General features: G+C 43.0%; 1 protein-coding gene across 3 annotated transcripts in view; it reads right to left on the bottom strand.

The window, feature by feature from the left end:
- The window catches only part of MCF2L2 (MCF.2 cell line derived transforming sequence-like 2), a 1607631-nt gene that overhangs the window by 1223107 nt on the left and 368152 nt on the right, over window positions 1-16372 (bottom strand). For all 3 annotated transcript variants that reach the window (XM_069213109.1, XM_069213110.1, XM_069213111.1), the window contains exon 6: window positions 6222-6338. In XM_069213109.1, the coding sequence (XP_069069210.1) occupies window positions 6222-6338 (117 nt within the window). The remainder of the gene's footprint in view (window positions 1-6221; window positions 6339-16372) is intronic.

A 16372-nucleotide genomic window follows, 5' to 3' on the forward strand; every position in this document is an offset into this window, starting at 1 on the left:
CTTTTACAAATTAAGCACTGTTAGCTACCAGTCTTTAGGCACATCAATTTCAAATCTCTCTGCATCTGTCATAAAGCCATTTATGGCCAAAGCCCTGAATCCATTTGTAACCTAATCAACATTCATCTACTAAACTTGTCCCCTTTGCTTAGTAGCAATTTGCTTTGTTCCTCCTCCTAGAACTTGTAAGTATAGAATTGCAGGATAGGTGTACTCTTTTGCAGCCACTATCTTGTGGATCGCTCTGTCTTTGCACCTACATCTTACCTTTTACCATTTAGTTTTAAGAAATTTCTTTAAACGTTTCTCCTTCTAAACTAATAATTCTGTAATTAGGGTTCAGCTGTCTTAGCACCATCATGTCCATTGAATAATGATGCACTTTACAAACAAAGCACCTTATGGTGGGAAGTGCACATCCATGTACATTCCTGCACATCTCTGGTGATGACGGAACCTGCTGAACAAAATTCACATAATCTAATATATAGGGATTAGTCTATTAAGAAGGACTGAATCCACCATACTGTAGCTCCCCTACATCCATTCAGGCTTTCAGAACTCTATGTACAGGGGTGTAGTTTCTGGGGTGGAGTGTGGTGGAGGGTGTTGGGTGTGACACCCCCCAAATAAATGCTTTCTTGACTTGGTAGTTGTGTCTCGGGGCCCTGACTCAGGTCTGATATGTCTGTGTTGGTTTTACTTGTTCTGATTTAACTAAGAGATTCTAACCTTTTCATTGTTTGGATATATATATATATATAGTGACCATTTTACCAAAAAACTATGAAGTCTGCACCCATTTAAATACAGCTTGAACGGATGCATGCTTCCTACTTTCTGGAATTCAAAAATATTGGCAGTAGTAGGCTTGGAAAGCTTTATCAATCTCAGGTTTCCAGTAGGGACACTACTGACAATCAAACAACCAAAGGGTGATGGGACAAATGGTTGCAAATAGTCTAACCACTGGCAATAACTGGTGGTGGCATTTTTACCCGTTGTTTTTCGCCCACAGTGCCACACTAGACAGAGGGTCTTATTTAGGGTTTGGCAGGTGGATTAAAGGCAGAGAGGGTGGCAGAGAACTTTATGCCTACCACCATACCTTTACTCCATCTACCAAATCTAGTTCTCCAGCCTGCAGACATCACTGTACACTGATAGGTTCCTGTCAGTGTAGGAAAAGTTTGATGGATGGCCCAGTCAACCATGACCGCAGGCCGTCAAATTTGTACACATTTTTTTATTTTTCAAAAACAGTCTCCTAAAGTGGGAGTTTGTTTCTGCAAATTAAAAACCAACAAATGTCCTCCGCACCATGGGAGTTTTCTCCTGAGGTGTCAAGGCCATTTTTCTTTTTTCCTGTCCCTTATCGAACGTCACTTTCTAGATATACCTGCCAGTGAACATCTACTCTAAATATGACAGATGGTCAGATGGCTTACCTCCAATGGCTCCCACTCTGTTGGACCATTGAAGGAATTGTTAAACCAACTGAGTAAATTTTACTCCATCAGCGTAACACTTGCAGTCCTCCCAATCAAAATCGGGTGGATGGATCTTTTGTTTGGAGGACACAGTACTCTGTCACCATTACAATGGAGTACCTACCTGCTTAGTCTCTAAATCATCTCCAGTGTTCCACCTAATGCAAATCAGTACTGACCCTGCTTCCCATGGGAACAGTCCATCCCGAGCTTCGATCACCTCACCCATTCACCCTGCGACTTACTGTCCTTTTAGTTGGAAGTGTGAGATTCATCACCCCCCCCAACTCCTACCCCCACTCCAGAATCACAATGACTGAGAAATGCCTATGCCTGAGTAGGTTTGTGGTTGTGTGATCAGACTGTCACTGATCATGAGGACGGGGGCTTCAAATACGAAAGGTCCGATTTACAAGCATTTGACTAGAACTAGGTGTGATTTATATCAGCATCAGGGCAGTACGCACTCTACGGGTGACCAGAATGCAAAAACCTAATGATTTCAAGCTAACATAATTTATGCATTGTGCTGATGTTATGTTGTTTAACTTTTTGCATTGCAGAGTTTCATCCTGAAAACGTATGTTCAGCATGCATATAAATACTGCTTACATGTAATGTACTGTTGCAGGCATTCAGACTGTGTCAGGGTGTGGCCCCCTTTCCAGGGCCTTTGGGAAGCTTCCCTGCAGCATGCCTAGGTGTGGTTGGTGGGCTGGGCTAAGACTCTATAAAAGGGAGCCAGCCCAGCTCCACGTGCTCACTATTCAGAGGTACCGGTGCAGAGCAGCAGCAAGTTCCTGAGCTCCTGTTCCGGAGGCCTACTTGGATCTTCCAGGCCTCGCCCTTTCACTGCGCTTGGTGATTCTTGATCAGGGCGGTAAGACGGAGGTCGGGCTGGGCCCCCAACCCTGTTCTCGTAGGATTTCGAGTTCTTGGGCCTAATTACTATTATAAGATCTTTTGGCTCTTGTGTGTGTGAAAGTGCGCTTGATGTTTATTGGGCATTTTCATGTTGGTATTCGAATCGGCTAGACGCGCAATTCTTTACTCGTGTTTAATTCATGATATTAATTGTGCGTTACCATTTCCAGGCATTCATATGGTGACATTCGAATCGGCAAGACGCGCGATTCTTTCCTCGTGCTTTAACCCTTGATATTCATTGTGCGTTACCATTTCCAGGCATCCATACTGTGACATTCGAATCGGCAAGATGCGCGATTCTTTCCTCATGCTTTAACCCTTGATATTCATTGTGCGTTACCATTTCCAGGCATTCATATGGTAACATTCGAATCGGCAAGATGCGTGATTCTTTCCTCGTGCTTTAACCCTTGATATTCATTGTGCGTTGCCATTTCCAGGCATTCATATGGTGACATTTGAATCGGCAAGATGCGCGATTCACTCCTCGTGCTTTAACCCTTGATATTCATTGTGCGCTACCATTTCCTGGCATTTACATGGTGGCATTCGAATCAGCGACACGCGCAATTCATTTCTCATATGTAAGTCATGTTGTTCATTGTGCGCTACCATTTTCTGGCATTTACATGGTGGCATTCGAATCGGCGAGAAGCGTGATTCATTTCTCGAGTGTAATTCATGTTATTCATTGTGCGCTAACCTTTTCTGGCATTTTCATGGTGATCTTCGAATCGGCAAGAAGCGCGATTCTTTTCTTGTGTTTTAATATCATGGTGTTCATAATGTGCTTACTCTTCATGGCATTTACGAGGTGGCTTTCTAGTCAGCAAGACGCGTGATTTATTTCTCGAGTCTAACTTATGTTATTCATGGTACACAATCATTCTATGATATTTACAACCTTGGTGAAAGTATACAATGTGCACAATTCATGTTTCCGACAATTTGTGAAAGAACAAAATGCTAGAGTTCTAGATATGACGTGTTAGAAATTATGCAGATGTTTTTTCCTGATCCTCATGCAAAAGATAATGTTTGAATCTGAACATTGCATTTAACCATTCCTTGATTGCCTCTCAGGTATCTAGTAATCCTGAAGCCTAACTATATAAGTCATTTCATAGGTTGTATATGATTTCTGAACCACAATGCTTACAGTTATAATCTAGTACTGATTAATAAAATATAATCTTGATATTGTGTGCTTTAACCTTTTGCTTCCTACCGGTCTCCTTCCCAGCTGTTCCCTTCCTAATCCCCTTTTCCCCACTTGGACTCTCTTAGACTCTGTGATAATTCTAATCAGAGTATTGGAGCTGTCTTGTGGTGGAAGTGTTGGGAACGTGCACAGACCCCGAGGATCTGGTGACTCTGACAATTTATTCCTTTAATACTACCAGCTGGTTTCTGATCAGTCCACGAGTATGTGCCTGCCGAAATTAAGCAAATTAGGGATGATCATTTGAAACCGGAGTGGCCCCCTCACACCATGTCATAATGGACACTGTTTCCACCAGTCCAAAAATTTCGAGAGATAACCTAATGTATTCTCCTTACTGTAATCTTGGTTTTCCTCCATTGTCCTTATTAAGCTAACATGCCTGATAGCACTTATTTGTAGATTGCAAAGGGTGTGGCACAGTGTCAGGAAAAACGTGCAGTGGGGTGTTCACCCTACTTAGCACTTGGCTGTGGGGAATCGTATTACCACAATCTGTTTCTGGATCACTATTCTCTTTGACAAACTTTTTATGAGGTACACAACCTTATTCAATTGCCAAGTTAAAGGACTCTAATTGAAGAGCAACAAAATCATACTTAAAATGTGCATTTTTCATAGTATTTGTTCAATTAACTGGATACTGAGCCAGACTACATGATCATCAGTGCTTTATTTGTAACAAAAATAAGTGCAACAGCCTTACGTTTTCTAAGGACCAGCTGTGGCTTTGCCAAACCCGGGTTTCAATGGAGTAGCCAGAAATTTAAAATACCCCTCACTTTGAGCCAAAGCACTGTGGCACCAAGCAATCTAAACTATTGGTCAGGAACCTCCCTAGAAGAGCACCCTTGTCTCTTCCATCCAACCATCTATACATTTATCCTTTCACCCTTCCATCCACCCACTGACATCCAAATTTCACCTTTGCATTCTGTCATCCATTCATCTAAGCTTTCACCATTCAAAGTATCCATTGGCCATTTCATCCACCCATCCATCTATTCACACATCCATCATCTATTCATGCTTTCATCCATACACCCATCTATTCATACATCTTCATTTGACCTACCCATCTGTCACTAAAGCATTTCATCAATTGATCCTTTTGACCATCCTTTCACGCAACCAACCTCTCAGATTTCTATTTTCTCTGCCATCTTTTCACCCACTCATACATCCATCATTGCAGATTTCCATTTACTCCGCCATCCTCTCACCCATCCATCCTCTCAGATTTCCATTTACTCTGCGATTCTTTCATTACCCACCTACCCATCCCCTCACTCACTCATCCAGCCATATTTTTACCCTCTCAACCTTCTCCCCCAGTCCAACCATCCTTTCACCCCCTCAGACAGCCATATTTTCACCTACCAATTAATAAGTCCTTTTACCTACTCATCCTTTCACTCACTCATCTAGCCATTCTTCCGCCCACCCGTCCTTTCACCCACTCATCCATCTATCCCTCATTTCACCCACACATCCATCCATCCTTCTACATCCATCCTTTTACCCATTAAACAATCCATCTTTTCACCCACTCCTCAACCTATCATTTCACCCACGCAATCCATCCATCTATCTGTTCACCCACCCATCCTTCCATCCATCCATCATTTCACCCACTTATCCATCCATCCTTTCATCCACCTATCTGTTCACTCACTCATCTATCCTTCACTTCACCTACTTATGCATCCACCTAACTATTCTTCTTTCCCTTTTCCTATCAGCCTAAAGTTCTTTCCTCTTTTTAGCATTATGAGCGCATCTGCCAACCTGCAGATAAGAGAGGCCCATAAAGAACACCAACCCCGCTGTAGCTGCTAAAGCAGGGGGTTTACAAAGCCCTGGCCGGGTTTCCAGAATAAAATAAACGCCTAATCTTGATTCCACTTCATGCCTCTTTTTCCACTGTTTCTTTATCTCAGACTTTCAGATTCTTTGTATGTATTGATATTGTATTTCTGTAGCATGAACCTAGCCAAAAGGCAGCGGGACGCTGTACACGGTCAAAGGCAAGCTGAAAGTCAATGATTAAAAGGAGCAGAAGCTCCTCCTTCTTTCTCCTTTGTGTGTCTTTCCCTCTCTTACTGTGGGTTGAAAGTCTGATGATGAAAAATAACTCCTAGTCCCTAAAAATGAGTGCTGGTCCCCAACACCCGCAACCACTGGTACATATTAAGCACCACAGACCCACAAACAAAAACAGTATTCCTATAAGATCCTTAAATTATTTGATTTTTAATATTACAATATAAAAGAATGAGGGTAAGAATGCCCATTTCTCATAAAGGTTAAGCATCCTATATCTTAGCTGACTATCCAATAATATTTGCAGTGATATATTTTCTTTTTGAATGAAATTCCAGGGCGCAATTCCAGGCCACGAAAATGTCACATATAACAAAACATAACAAATACAGTAGCGTTTATAAGCAATATGGTGCCATTTTGTTTTCTCATGATCAATATATAGGCTATTTTCTTGACGATGAACAATGCAGTTTGATCCTTTTTGTTAGCAGCATGAGTAGGAGCATGCACAATGGAGCAAGCGAGTGAGTCCTTACAGTTCGATGGTGTATCCACTGGCCATGGGCATACTCCAGAGTCCCTCCTAGCTCCACTGTTAACTGGCTTTTATCAATGTAGCCATGCAGATCGGAGACTGAGTTCAACATGATGATCTGTAATGGAAAGGAAATATTTTACTACATGGCTGAGGATTTCTCTAAAATCCTTAAACAGAAATAGTCAACCAGACATGCAAAATAAGAAAAAAAATATTTCATAAGGCAATGAGAAGGTATGATAGGGATGTGTGCTGCCTATGCTTTTCTTACCAGACCATAAAGTAGCTCGGTCTATTTGAGAATTTGTTTATTTTTTCAGAATTTTTGTAATGCTGAGTGATTGAACTTAAGATCCAACTCAAAAAACATGATCAATATCTCCAGACTGCTCTCAAGAACAACCATTTTCACTGTTGATGGAAACAGTCACTTCCCTAATGTTCCCCTTCCTTTGTACAGTGCACCTATGCTTCATAGTTAGGTTTGTGCTATTTAAATCCACATTGATACACATATACTATCGCAATTGGTTTTAACAGGTTTATCTGCCTTTCAATCTCTACATAAGTGCCATATGCCACTGCATTCACACTGCAATTTAATACAACCTAAGGAAGATGCCTGCTGTCAAAATCAATTTCACTCATTCACCCACTTTGATCAGAGGGGCATATAATCGTATATGCAAGTGGACAACCCAATGACACCCGTAGTATCTTTCACAATGTTTCATTCTTTTCCTTTTAATCTGAAATGAATGAATAGGAAGACGAACTAGCAGTGTAATAGCATGCAAATTTCACAAAGTCTGATACAGATCGTCATTTTTTGGTCGAGGTTTCAAGACCTACTGTATATACTTTGCATATATTTTGTTGTGGGCTTACAACCTGCCCACAGCTTTTCATTTGTTTGTTTGTTTTAGTGTCCTTTATAAATTCTCCTTTGCTAGTGGTCAAACCTTCCTCTTTGTCCCTCCTTTTTGTCTTTCATTTCCTCCCACAGAGCAGGGACCAAATGCTATAACTTTATGCTTTATGCTTTAAGCTTTATGTTCGTTTGAGGGACTATTGTTTTATTTCTTTCCCGCAAGTGTTACGAATCACAATCACAAAGTTACTACGTACACTATGTCTGTGCCAATCTCTCTGCCTCTTCAGGCCATCACTGCTTACAGCTGGACTGAGCCTGCAGCATATCCATTTCAATGAGACAGACAGGTGCAGGAGGCGGGCGTGGCGCTGCAGGGCCCTCCGTGCTCTTTAGATTCATGCATCGCTACGCATACACTTAGCTTGTCGAAAGCGACTGAAGTAGAGGAGGTACCCAGCTGAAACATTGTTGCCCCACTGCTCTGGGGGCTGTAGTAGAGTCCCTAGCAAATGCCCGTACACTCTTCCAGTCCACAGTACATAGCTCTACCGATGCAGAAGCACCAAACATTGGCATGAGAACTGCGCTCCTGTCTGAATGTTACCAAGTCCATAGACAGCCTACATGATTCTGCAAGCAGATTGTCGACAGCAGTGCCCTTCCTCTGCCCTCTGTATTTTTCATGGAAAGGACAGCAGCTCAGGGAGAAGCTCGTCTTTATCCTGACCCTGCGTGCGATGCTTCACGCCTATGGGACACATCCAGTTCAGAACCACTGCTTTTAAGTATTGATTATTATTTTCTTCTGTAATTGCGCACAACCAGGTAGTGTTGCAATCGCACCTTTGGCATCTGTGAAAGCAGTCTCTCATTTATCCGTTCAGAGAGGAACTGCTTGTAATGTTTTTCAGTGAGGTTAAACTGTCATTTCCTATGCATGCTTGGTAGCCTTCTTGTTTCCTGGCTTAGCATAACATCGTTGTCTTGCTAATACAATTCAGTGCAACATAGTTGTATTAAGCAAGTAAAAGGTTGTAGTGTTTAAAGCACAAGGCACCACTGCACTTATGTTAAAGTAATCTAGGCAGAATGGCGCCCAGCTATAGTTATGGACTTCAACATTTTAAATAAACAATGTTGTGATAAAACACTTTTAACACTATCGTACGAGACAAAATGTAGTTCATGACCTTGGGCTGCACCTTTCTGGTCGCCACCATGAATTTCAGTGTGATGAACCCAGGCAGCTTATGAGTTACTACTGCTTTTGTAGGGGGATCCTCCTAGTTTTCAAACTGTTCAGCTTTGTCAGATATGTATTAACTAATTACGGCCAGAACAACTGTGGAAAACTTGGTGGTGCCCTCTTTATGCAGGACACCAAGCCATCTTTCAGGTTTGACCCCCTTCTCCTACTATCCATCCCTCAGGAGCCCTTCTGGCTCATCTCCCATACTTAAAAGGAGCAGGAAGTGGAGTTATCTGTGGCCTGTGAATTCCTGTCATTCCTGTCCCTTCCCACCATCTCCCTGAGTTCTCCCTGCAGGAGCAGTAAACATGCAGAGCTAGAGACCCTTTTGAAATCGGAGCTCTCTGTGTAAAGATCCCAAACTCACTCCTTTGATGACTTAAAAAGTAATTTTACTTAAATAGTTCTGCTATAACAGGGCACCACGAGCACAAAAACCAAGAACAGTAAGCATTTATTTGGCACACTAAAGACATTTACTCTGAGGTCCATATTTCAAATGCATCTAATATGTCTTAAGGAGCATCTAAAAATATCTTAGCGGAGGTTGTTTTAAGTGATACATTGCATAGCGCTGCAACCAATGAACCAACATGCAACCGCTTGCTCACAAGATATCTTGTATTTTACACATTCTGTATTCTGCCAATTAATCTTCTCCCTTCCCTCTCTTCCTACAGACTGTTTACCTCACTAGCGGTCCAAAGTGGTCATTCGATGGAATATTAGCAATATACCGATAAGTAAATAAATATGAATGCAGCCTAGTGAATAAATCATGGAAGGATCGGGTAAAGTTTCCTTTTTTCTGAGATCATGAAAGAAGGCTTTTGAGTTGGCATGGTGTGCAATAACACATTTTAATTTTCCTTTAGTATAATAATTTATCTGAGTATTTGATTATTTTGTAAAGTGCCAATGTCCTGCCTTCCAGCCACTTCCTAGCGCTTGAACATCCCTGTCTTCCTTGTAGTTCATGTGGCCCTGGGAGCGCCCTTTCAGGCTGGCGAGAGAACCTCTGTTCCTGTTGGAAATGTTTGTGTCACCTGTCCCCTCTTGCTCCCTCCGCACCCATGCACACCCCTGCGATTGACACCTGTTACATGTTTTCTTACCATCACCTGCTTTTAACTCGCTTCACTGCTGCTCACTGTTAAAATAACCTAATTTTTTTAACTGAAATACTAAGGGCCTGATTTATGAAAAGTTAGCTCCGCCTTTATGTAATTTTTTGACACAAAAGCGATGCAAACGTACAAAATATAATTATATTTTGTAAGTTTGCGCCGCTTTTGTGTTAAAAAATGACATAAAGGCGGCGCTAACTTTTCATAAATTAGGCCCTAAATTTTCCACAAGCACACTGTAAATTGATTCCCTAGATCTAAATTTTCTATTGAAAATTGTACATTTTCGCTTGTTCTGATCATGGGGCATTTGATTTCCCGTAAAACAAGTGGTTTCTCGATTGCTCTGCAGCATTGAATTCCAACAGTCTAATCTTTTTGTTGTGATATGTGACTAGAGGCTGCGAGGCTGACAGGTCTTATCAGACTCTAGTTTTAAAACACCTTATCCTGTCTTACAGATTGGCAGGGAAAGGTTGCATTTTTTCAATTCTACTCCATTTTACTAATCCCACCGTTTTGCTAGCTGCAGAAGTGTCTATAAATATTTCACTCCTGTGAGTGATACTGCAGGTCTCTAACTCTTTATGTTAGACATTGCTATTTTTTGTTTTCATAGAAAAAAGGCTTATTGCAGTCCTATAGGAAGAGCTAGTATGTCTTTCAACTTTTGCTATAAGCAGGCTCTGTACTTCACTTGCCCTACGTTCAGAAAGTTGCTGTGTAATGTTGGACTTTTATGTTCTCTTTTGGTTCATTGTTACTTAGAATATTGCGTTCCTACATCCTTCTGGGTGTCTTTGAGTCCAGTTGACACCCTTTTCTTCTTGTAAATGCCATGATACCTCCTGGTTTCCTACAGGACACTTCATCTGCCTGCCGCTCTCCTAGTTGCAAGAGTCTGTGCGGCATAAGTTATATAGCTGCATGCCAGTTTGCAGGCCTGTACTTACCATTGCTCAAATGTTTCATCAGTATCTGCATAGGTGTGTTGTACATGTGCCTAATCAGATGTCAACTTTATTAGGGTGTAGGTGCTGGGAAGACCTTAAAAATGGAGCACCGCACATCAGGACTGCAGTACTCATACGTAGATAGCTACTACATCACCCAGTTATAGGGCCAGTGACTTTGTGTGACATCCCAAGACCACTGGCCACCAAGAGGCTGGTTGGTAGGTTCTGGGTGAACAACATTTGCATAAAATATCAAGAACGCTCCTTCTCACGCAGGTTAAAGTTGAGGTGGGGCATCTACTGCTGGAAGGACTCGTAAAAGCTGTGGAATATAAGCTTGTGATCTTGTGTAATACAACTGGTGCTCATATAAAGCACTCCAATACCTTTGGGTCGAGTTCATGCTATACAAAAATGCAAAAAGAAACTGCATGACTGGGCCATTAGCAAGGTTAAAGGCTGCACGTGGGCGTGTGCAAGCAGGATAGATAGGCGATCTCACCTTGGTCTCAGCAGCACATCATTAAACAGAATAACTAACCATGCCTCTGGTGGGCTTTCAGATATCACTCTGAGTCATTTTTAAGGTGAGGTGCATGGGATTTACAACACTTAGTACAAATCTAAGTATTGTTTTCCCCTATCTTTATGTGGTAATATTTTACAGATTGTGTTGCAATTGTATGGCGCTCACGAAATCAGGACGCCGCTTTAGAGCGCTAACTAAATCTTCATGCCAACCCTCATATACCTTGTCACGCATCTTTTAATGTTTCACACACAACTATCTGACATAATTCGTCATGCCTGATAACCGAAGAGTGCTCCACACTGAAATGATAACAGCATGCCAGGGCACAACTCCCTCGTCAGTCACAGGATTCAAAGGGCTGTGTTTTATTGCAGGCAGGTGTCGGTAGGGGAGTAAGGTTGCTAGGTGCTCTGCTGTAAGCAGACAAAATGGGCACGAGGCCTGCTGGTGGGCTATAAAAAGTAAAGCCATAACTGGAGTTCAGATGCCAGCTAAGATTCCTGGTACCCGGTGCCACTGCACTTGATGCACTGAATATAGCTCCGCCCCAGCAAGTTCACACACTTGTTCATTACTTTATGATCTGTAACTGACCGAATGTTTCTAAATGCCTGTATCATTTTTTTTAAATAGCATTTGCATTGAGCGTGAGTAAATTTCTTTAGCGCCTGTCTGAAACAAATGACCTTTAGGCGCTGTTCATCCGAATAAAGTTGATGTCCAGTGTGTGCCCCACTGCTGTACGGTCCTGCCAAAAGCAATTGCCAAAACCAATAGGTCCCAGAAGCAAGTCCTATTGGATATGGCAATGCTTGTTAGGTCTGGTGTTAGCCAGGAATTTTTGATTATACTTAAATTATGTATCTAGTATACTTGAGTGAAGGGGCTTTCACCCACTCCTCTTTATCCATTGGTCTGTTGTTGTGTTATTCACATTGGATCTTCACAAACTGCTGTCTAGGGCAGCAGGTCAGCGCACTTCAGCTATTGACTAACTTCACTCTGAGGGACAGCATTCTACTCTCACACACAAGAAAAGTATCCACACACAAAGTAGTGCCCTTCTGGGACCACTCTGGCAAAGTATGCTTTTTGCGACCAAAAAACATATTTTTGATTTTAGCTGATTGTTTTGTAGTTGTGAAGTTCTGGCTGCTCCATCAATAACAAAGTTATACAAAAACCAAGATGAAGCAAAACAAGCCTTGAGAAGGCCAAAAGGATACCAATCGCTGTCAGACATATTTTACCTTTGCCAATGCTTGATCCATTTGAACCCTGTTATCTGAGAAGACTTTCCCCAGAACATACGGCAATAACTGATTTGTAATTTGTGACTTAATATTTCATGTCTGGGCATTTCCTGTGAGATATTTCATTATATAGCAAAAGAACTTCAAAAGTGTGTCAATGTTCTGGTTTAATGGGCCTTGCTATGCAGATGTTTTGACCATTAAAGTGGCCAGAGGTGTACCTGTTTACTCTCTAACTGTTGCATTCCACGTATTCTGAAGGTATGGTCCAACTTGTTATCTCCCTTTCCTTACAGCTCACAAAAAATGACTAAAAACATTGATTCAAACATACCAAAATGTTGAGGGCAGTGCTTTAAATGGGTCAGTATTCGCCGGTACCGAGTGCTGGCGCTTTGCAGATTTCACCCCTATAGTACCAGAGCTTCTCCTTGCGTCAAGAGAGAACCGTTACTCCCAGAGGCAAGCTGGGGTTGGGCTCTGGATTATGGGTATGAGCATCCTCAGTGCTGCTGACTGCGAGACTTTCAGAGTAAGGGTGTCCGTGTGGCACTCGGACCAGGGGCGACTCCTCCATGGGGGCAGAGGAGCGTCGCCCCCACCAGCAGTGACAGTTGCAAAACTTTTACCACACATGATAATAAACTGTGTTTATTATTGTTGTTTGGTAAAAGGGGCGGGGCCACTGGGGTGACGTGCACTCAAAGCGCAGGTGTGTTTGGCTGGCCGTCTCGGGCCGGCCAAACACACATGCGCTGTAGGCTCTCTCCAGCCCAGCAACACGGTTGCTGGGCTGGAGAGAGCCTGCACAGGCTCCCAGTCTGCCTGCGAGCACCCTGACTGGGTACTCCCTGCCAATCCTGATGCTGCTTTGTGCAGCGACAGGATTGGCCGCAAGGCAGGCTGGGAGCCTGTGCCTGCAGCGAGAAGGAGAAGCAGGAGCAGACCGGCGCGCAGCATTGAGGTAAGTATTTTTTTTATTTTATTTTTAAATTAATTCCCCCCCGCCCCCTCTCCTGTGCACTGCCAACCCCTTCACCTTCCTGCGAGCAGCTCCTGCCTTTGACAGTCAAAAGTGAGTATATTCCACTGGTAGGTTTCTGCTGCAGCCTTACATTCTGGCAGCGTGACAGGAATAAGCTGGGGCCTGACAGCTAGAGCCCCCACGTTGGAAATGTTGTGCCGTCAGTTAGCGTGTAAGGCTGCAGCGCTGGGAAACGTTCGCCTTTGTCTGTCACAGCGCCCAAGGCCTTTCAACCAAGTTCAGTTTTTGTGTAAAAAGCGCAACAGGTACTTTTTTAAAGTTTTATCTTGCGCACAGTTATAATATTTTAGGGCCAAACCCAGGATTTCAAGTAGCTGGAATCTCCCTAGTATTTGTATGTCATCTTGCTTAGTCTGGTGCTGAGCAGAAGCCGTCTGCGAACTCTCCATCGAAGAGGTTTTCCATGTTAGTTTGTGTTTCGGAGGCATGGGGGGATCAAGGCATTCACCTGTGCTCAGGTACTCGGCAGCCAGATTTGGGCTAAAGCTGGTGAATAAGCGGGTTCTCCAGGCACAATAGTTAAATTAATGACTGGCTGGATTAATCTGGGGCATATGTTTGACAAACTTGAGATTCGTTTGGCCTGCCCTAATCGTGGTAAAAAGATTACCATGAATCCTATAGCTCATTGATATTTTCCTCTTATTACCATAGATCACATTATCTTTCTCGCTGCTAAAGTCAGGTAAATGTATACATACCTTCATGCTGCCACTGGTGGAAAACAGGCATACATCTAATTTTCTATGTCTTCTAGTACTTGTGTTTTTTGTTGCAGTTTCATAAAGCAAAAATGTGACCCAAAGATATCAGAGCGCTTTACATGACCACCAGATTACATTACACAAAGTAATATATGCTATAGGCACAGGGAGACTAAGGGATGCGCACAGAATCACAGAATGTTGACCGATGCTGGGACCAAACCTGGTTCTCCAGTTCCAGTGTCGCCGGCTCACGCCTGCTAGGCAGGGGGGCCCTCAACCCCCGCTTTAGCAGCTACAGCGGGGGAAGGTTTGGGGCTGGGGTGGGTTTGATGGGCCTCTTCTGTCAGGGACTCGGTCGACAAAGGCTCACGATTAAAGCTAAAGGGTGAGACGGTGAGTGAGTGAAAGGATGAAAGGATGAGTGAAATGGTGGATGGGTGGGTGAGTGAAGGGGTGGATGGATAGAAGCATGGGTGAATGAGTGAAAATACTGATGCACAAATGGATAAGTGAAAGGGAGGAAGTATGGATGAATGGACGATGGATGGATGGATGGATGTGTGAAAGGGTGGATGAGTGAGTGAAAGCATGGATGAAGTGAAAGGGTAAATGGATGGTGAATGGATGGAGTAAAAGGCTGGATGGTTTGACAAGTTCAAAGGGTGGATGGATAGGTGAAAGGATGGATACAAGAACAGATGAGTGAAAGAATGGATGAAGGAGTGAAAGGGAAGAAAGATGCATGGTTGAATGAGTGAAAGGATGGATGTAAGGACAAATGAGTGTAAGGGAGGAAGGATGGGTAGATGAAAGGGTAAATGAATGGATGAGTGAGTGAAATGGTGGAGGATGGATGATGAGAGAAAAGATGGATGAGTGAGTGAAAGCATGGATGAGTGAAAGGGTAACTGGATGGTGAATTGATGGAGTGGAAGGATAAATGAATGGATGAGATTAAAGGGTGGATGGATGAGTGAAAAGGAGGATAGATGGATGAAAGGGTGGACGAATCGATGAGGGAAAGGGTGGTTTGATGGGTAAGTGAAAGGATGGATGAGTGAAAGGGTAATTGGATGGATGGATGTGCAAATGAAATGGTAGATGGATGAGTGAGTGAAAAGGTGAATGGTCAGATGCATGACTGAATGAGTGAAAGGATGTTGGAAGGATGGATGAGTGAAAGGGAGGAAGGATGGATGGATGAGTAAAAGGGTGGATGGATGAGTGAAATGGTGGATGGGTGATGGATGATGATGAGGAAAAGAGTAAATGGATGGATTAATGAGTGGATAAATGGCCTGAGTGCAAGGGTGGATGGATGAGTGAACACATGAGTTAAAGGATAGATGGAAGGATGGATGTATGATGTTTGGATGACTGAAAGGAAGGGTAGATGGATGGCTGACTGAAAGGATGAATGGATGGACGAATGAGTGAAAGGAAGGGTGGATGGATGAGCGAACGTGTAAATGGATGGGTCAAAGGGTGGATGGCTGAAGGGTGAATGGCTCAGTGAAAGGGTGGATGGATGAATGAGAGGGAGGATGAATGGATGACTGAAAGAATGGATGCATAAATGGATGAAAGGGGGATGTATAAGTGAAAGGATCGATGATTTAATGAAAAGATGGATATTATAGGTTTGAAGATATATGGATAGGTTTGGATATGAATGGACAGAAGGATGGATGGAATGAAAACAGACTGAATGTTGGATAAAAGACTGAATGGATGACAGAATGTTAAGGTGAAATGGTGGGTGGATGGAAGGACGAAAAGATGAATGAATAGATGCTTGGGCGGAAGAGGCAAGCAAGCTCTTCTGGGGAGGGTTGCAAAGACTTGCTTTGCTTGCTTGGAGCCATAAGAGCTTTAGCTAGGAGTAGGCCACATCCCTCCTTAGGACCTTCTCCTCTGCCTTGTCCTTAATAACCACCTAGGTAGGCTAAACAGACATGAGGCATCCAACCGTGTACCCAATTTGGAAAATAGTTTTTCACCTTTTCGGTCTCCTGAGCAACATGCTACTCTCCATGCCTCCCCGTGCTTTGTTTTCTTTGTGGGATAATGTGGCTCTTCTGTGTTTTGCATCTTTTGCCAAGAATCAATGGTAGACTTTACTTTCTCCGCAGTGCATCGATATTTTAAGAGGTGCAATGATGGAGCACAGTCAACAGCTCGAAGGCGCACAAGCAAAGGGGCTAAGTGCATTTTTATCTGCTATCCTGCCTGATGACATAGAGCAAGAACACAGACATATTGCCTGATTTTTACTCCCTTGACTGTCACTGGAATATCTATAATGAGTACTGCATACTTTCCCAGGGAAAACTAAGGATGATGCAGTGGATGAAAAATATTGTGTATGGGATCAGCGAGGCCAGGCTCAATTAAAGAGCTGAGTAA

This window comes from Pleurodeles waltl, chromosome 11 (assembly GCF_031143425.1).
Source record: "Pleurodeles waltl isolate 20211129_DDA chromosome 11, aPleWal1.hap1.20221129, whole genome shotgun sequence".
NCBI classification, from domain to species: domain Eukaryota; kingdom Metazoa; phylum Chordata; class Amphibia; order Caudata; family Salamandridae; genus Pleurodeles; species Pleurodeles waltl.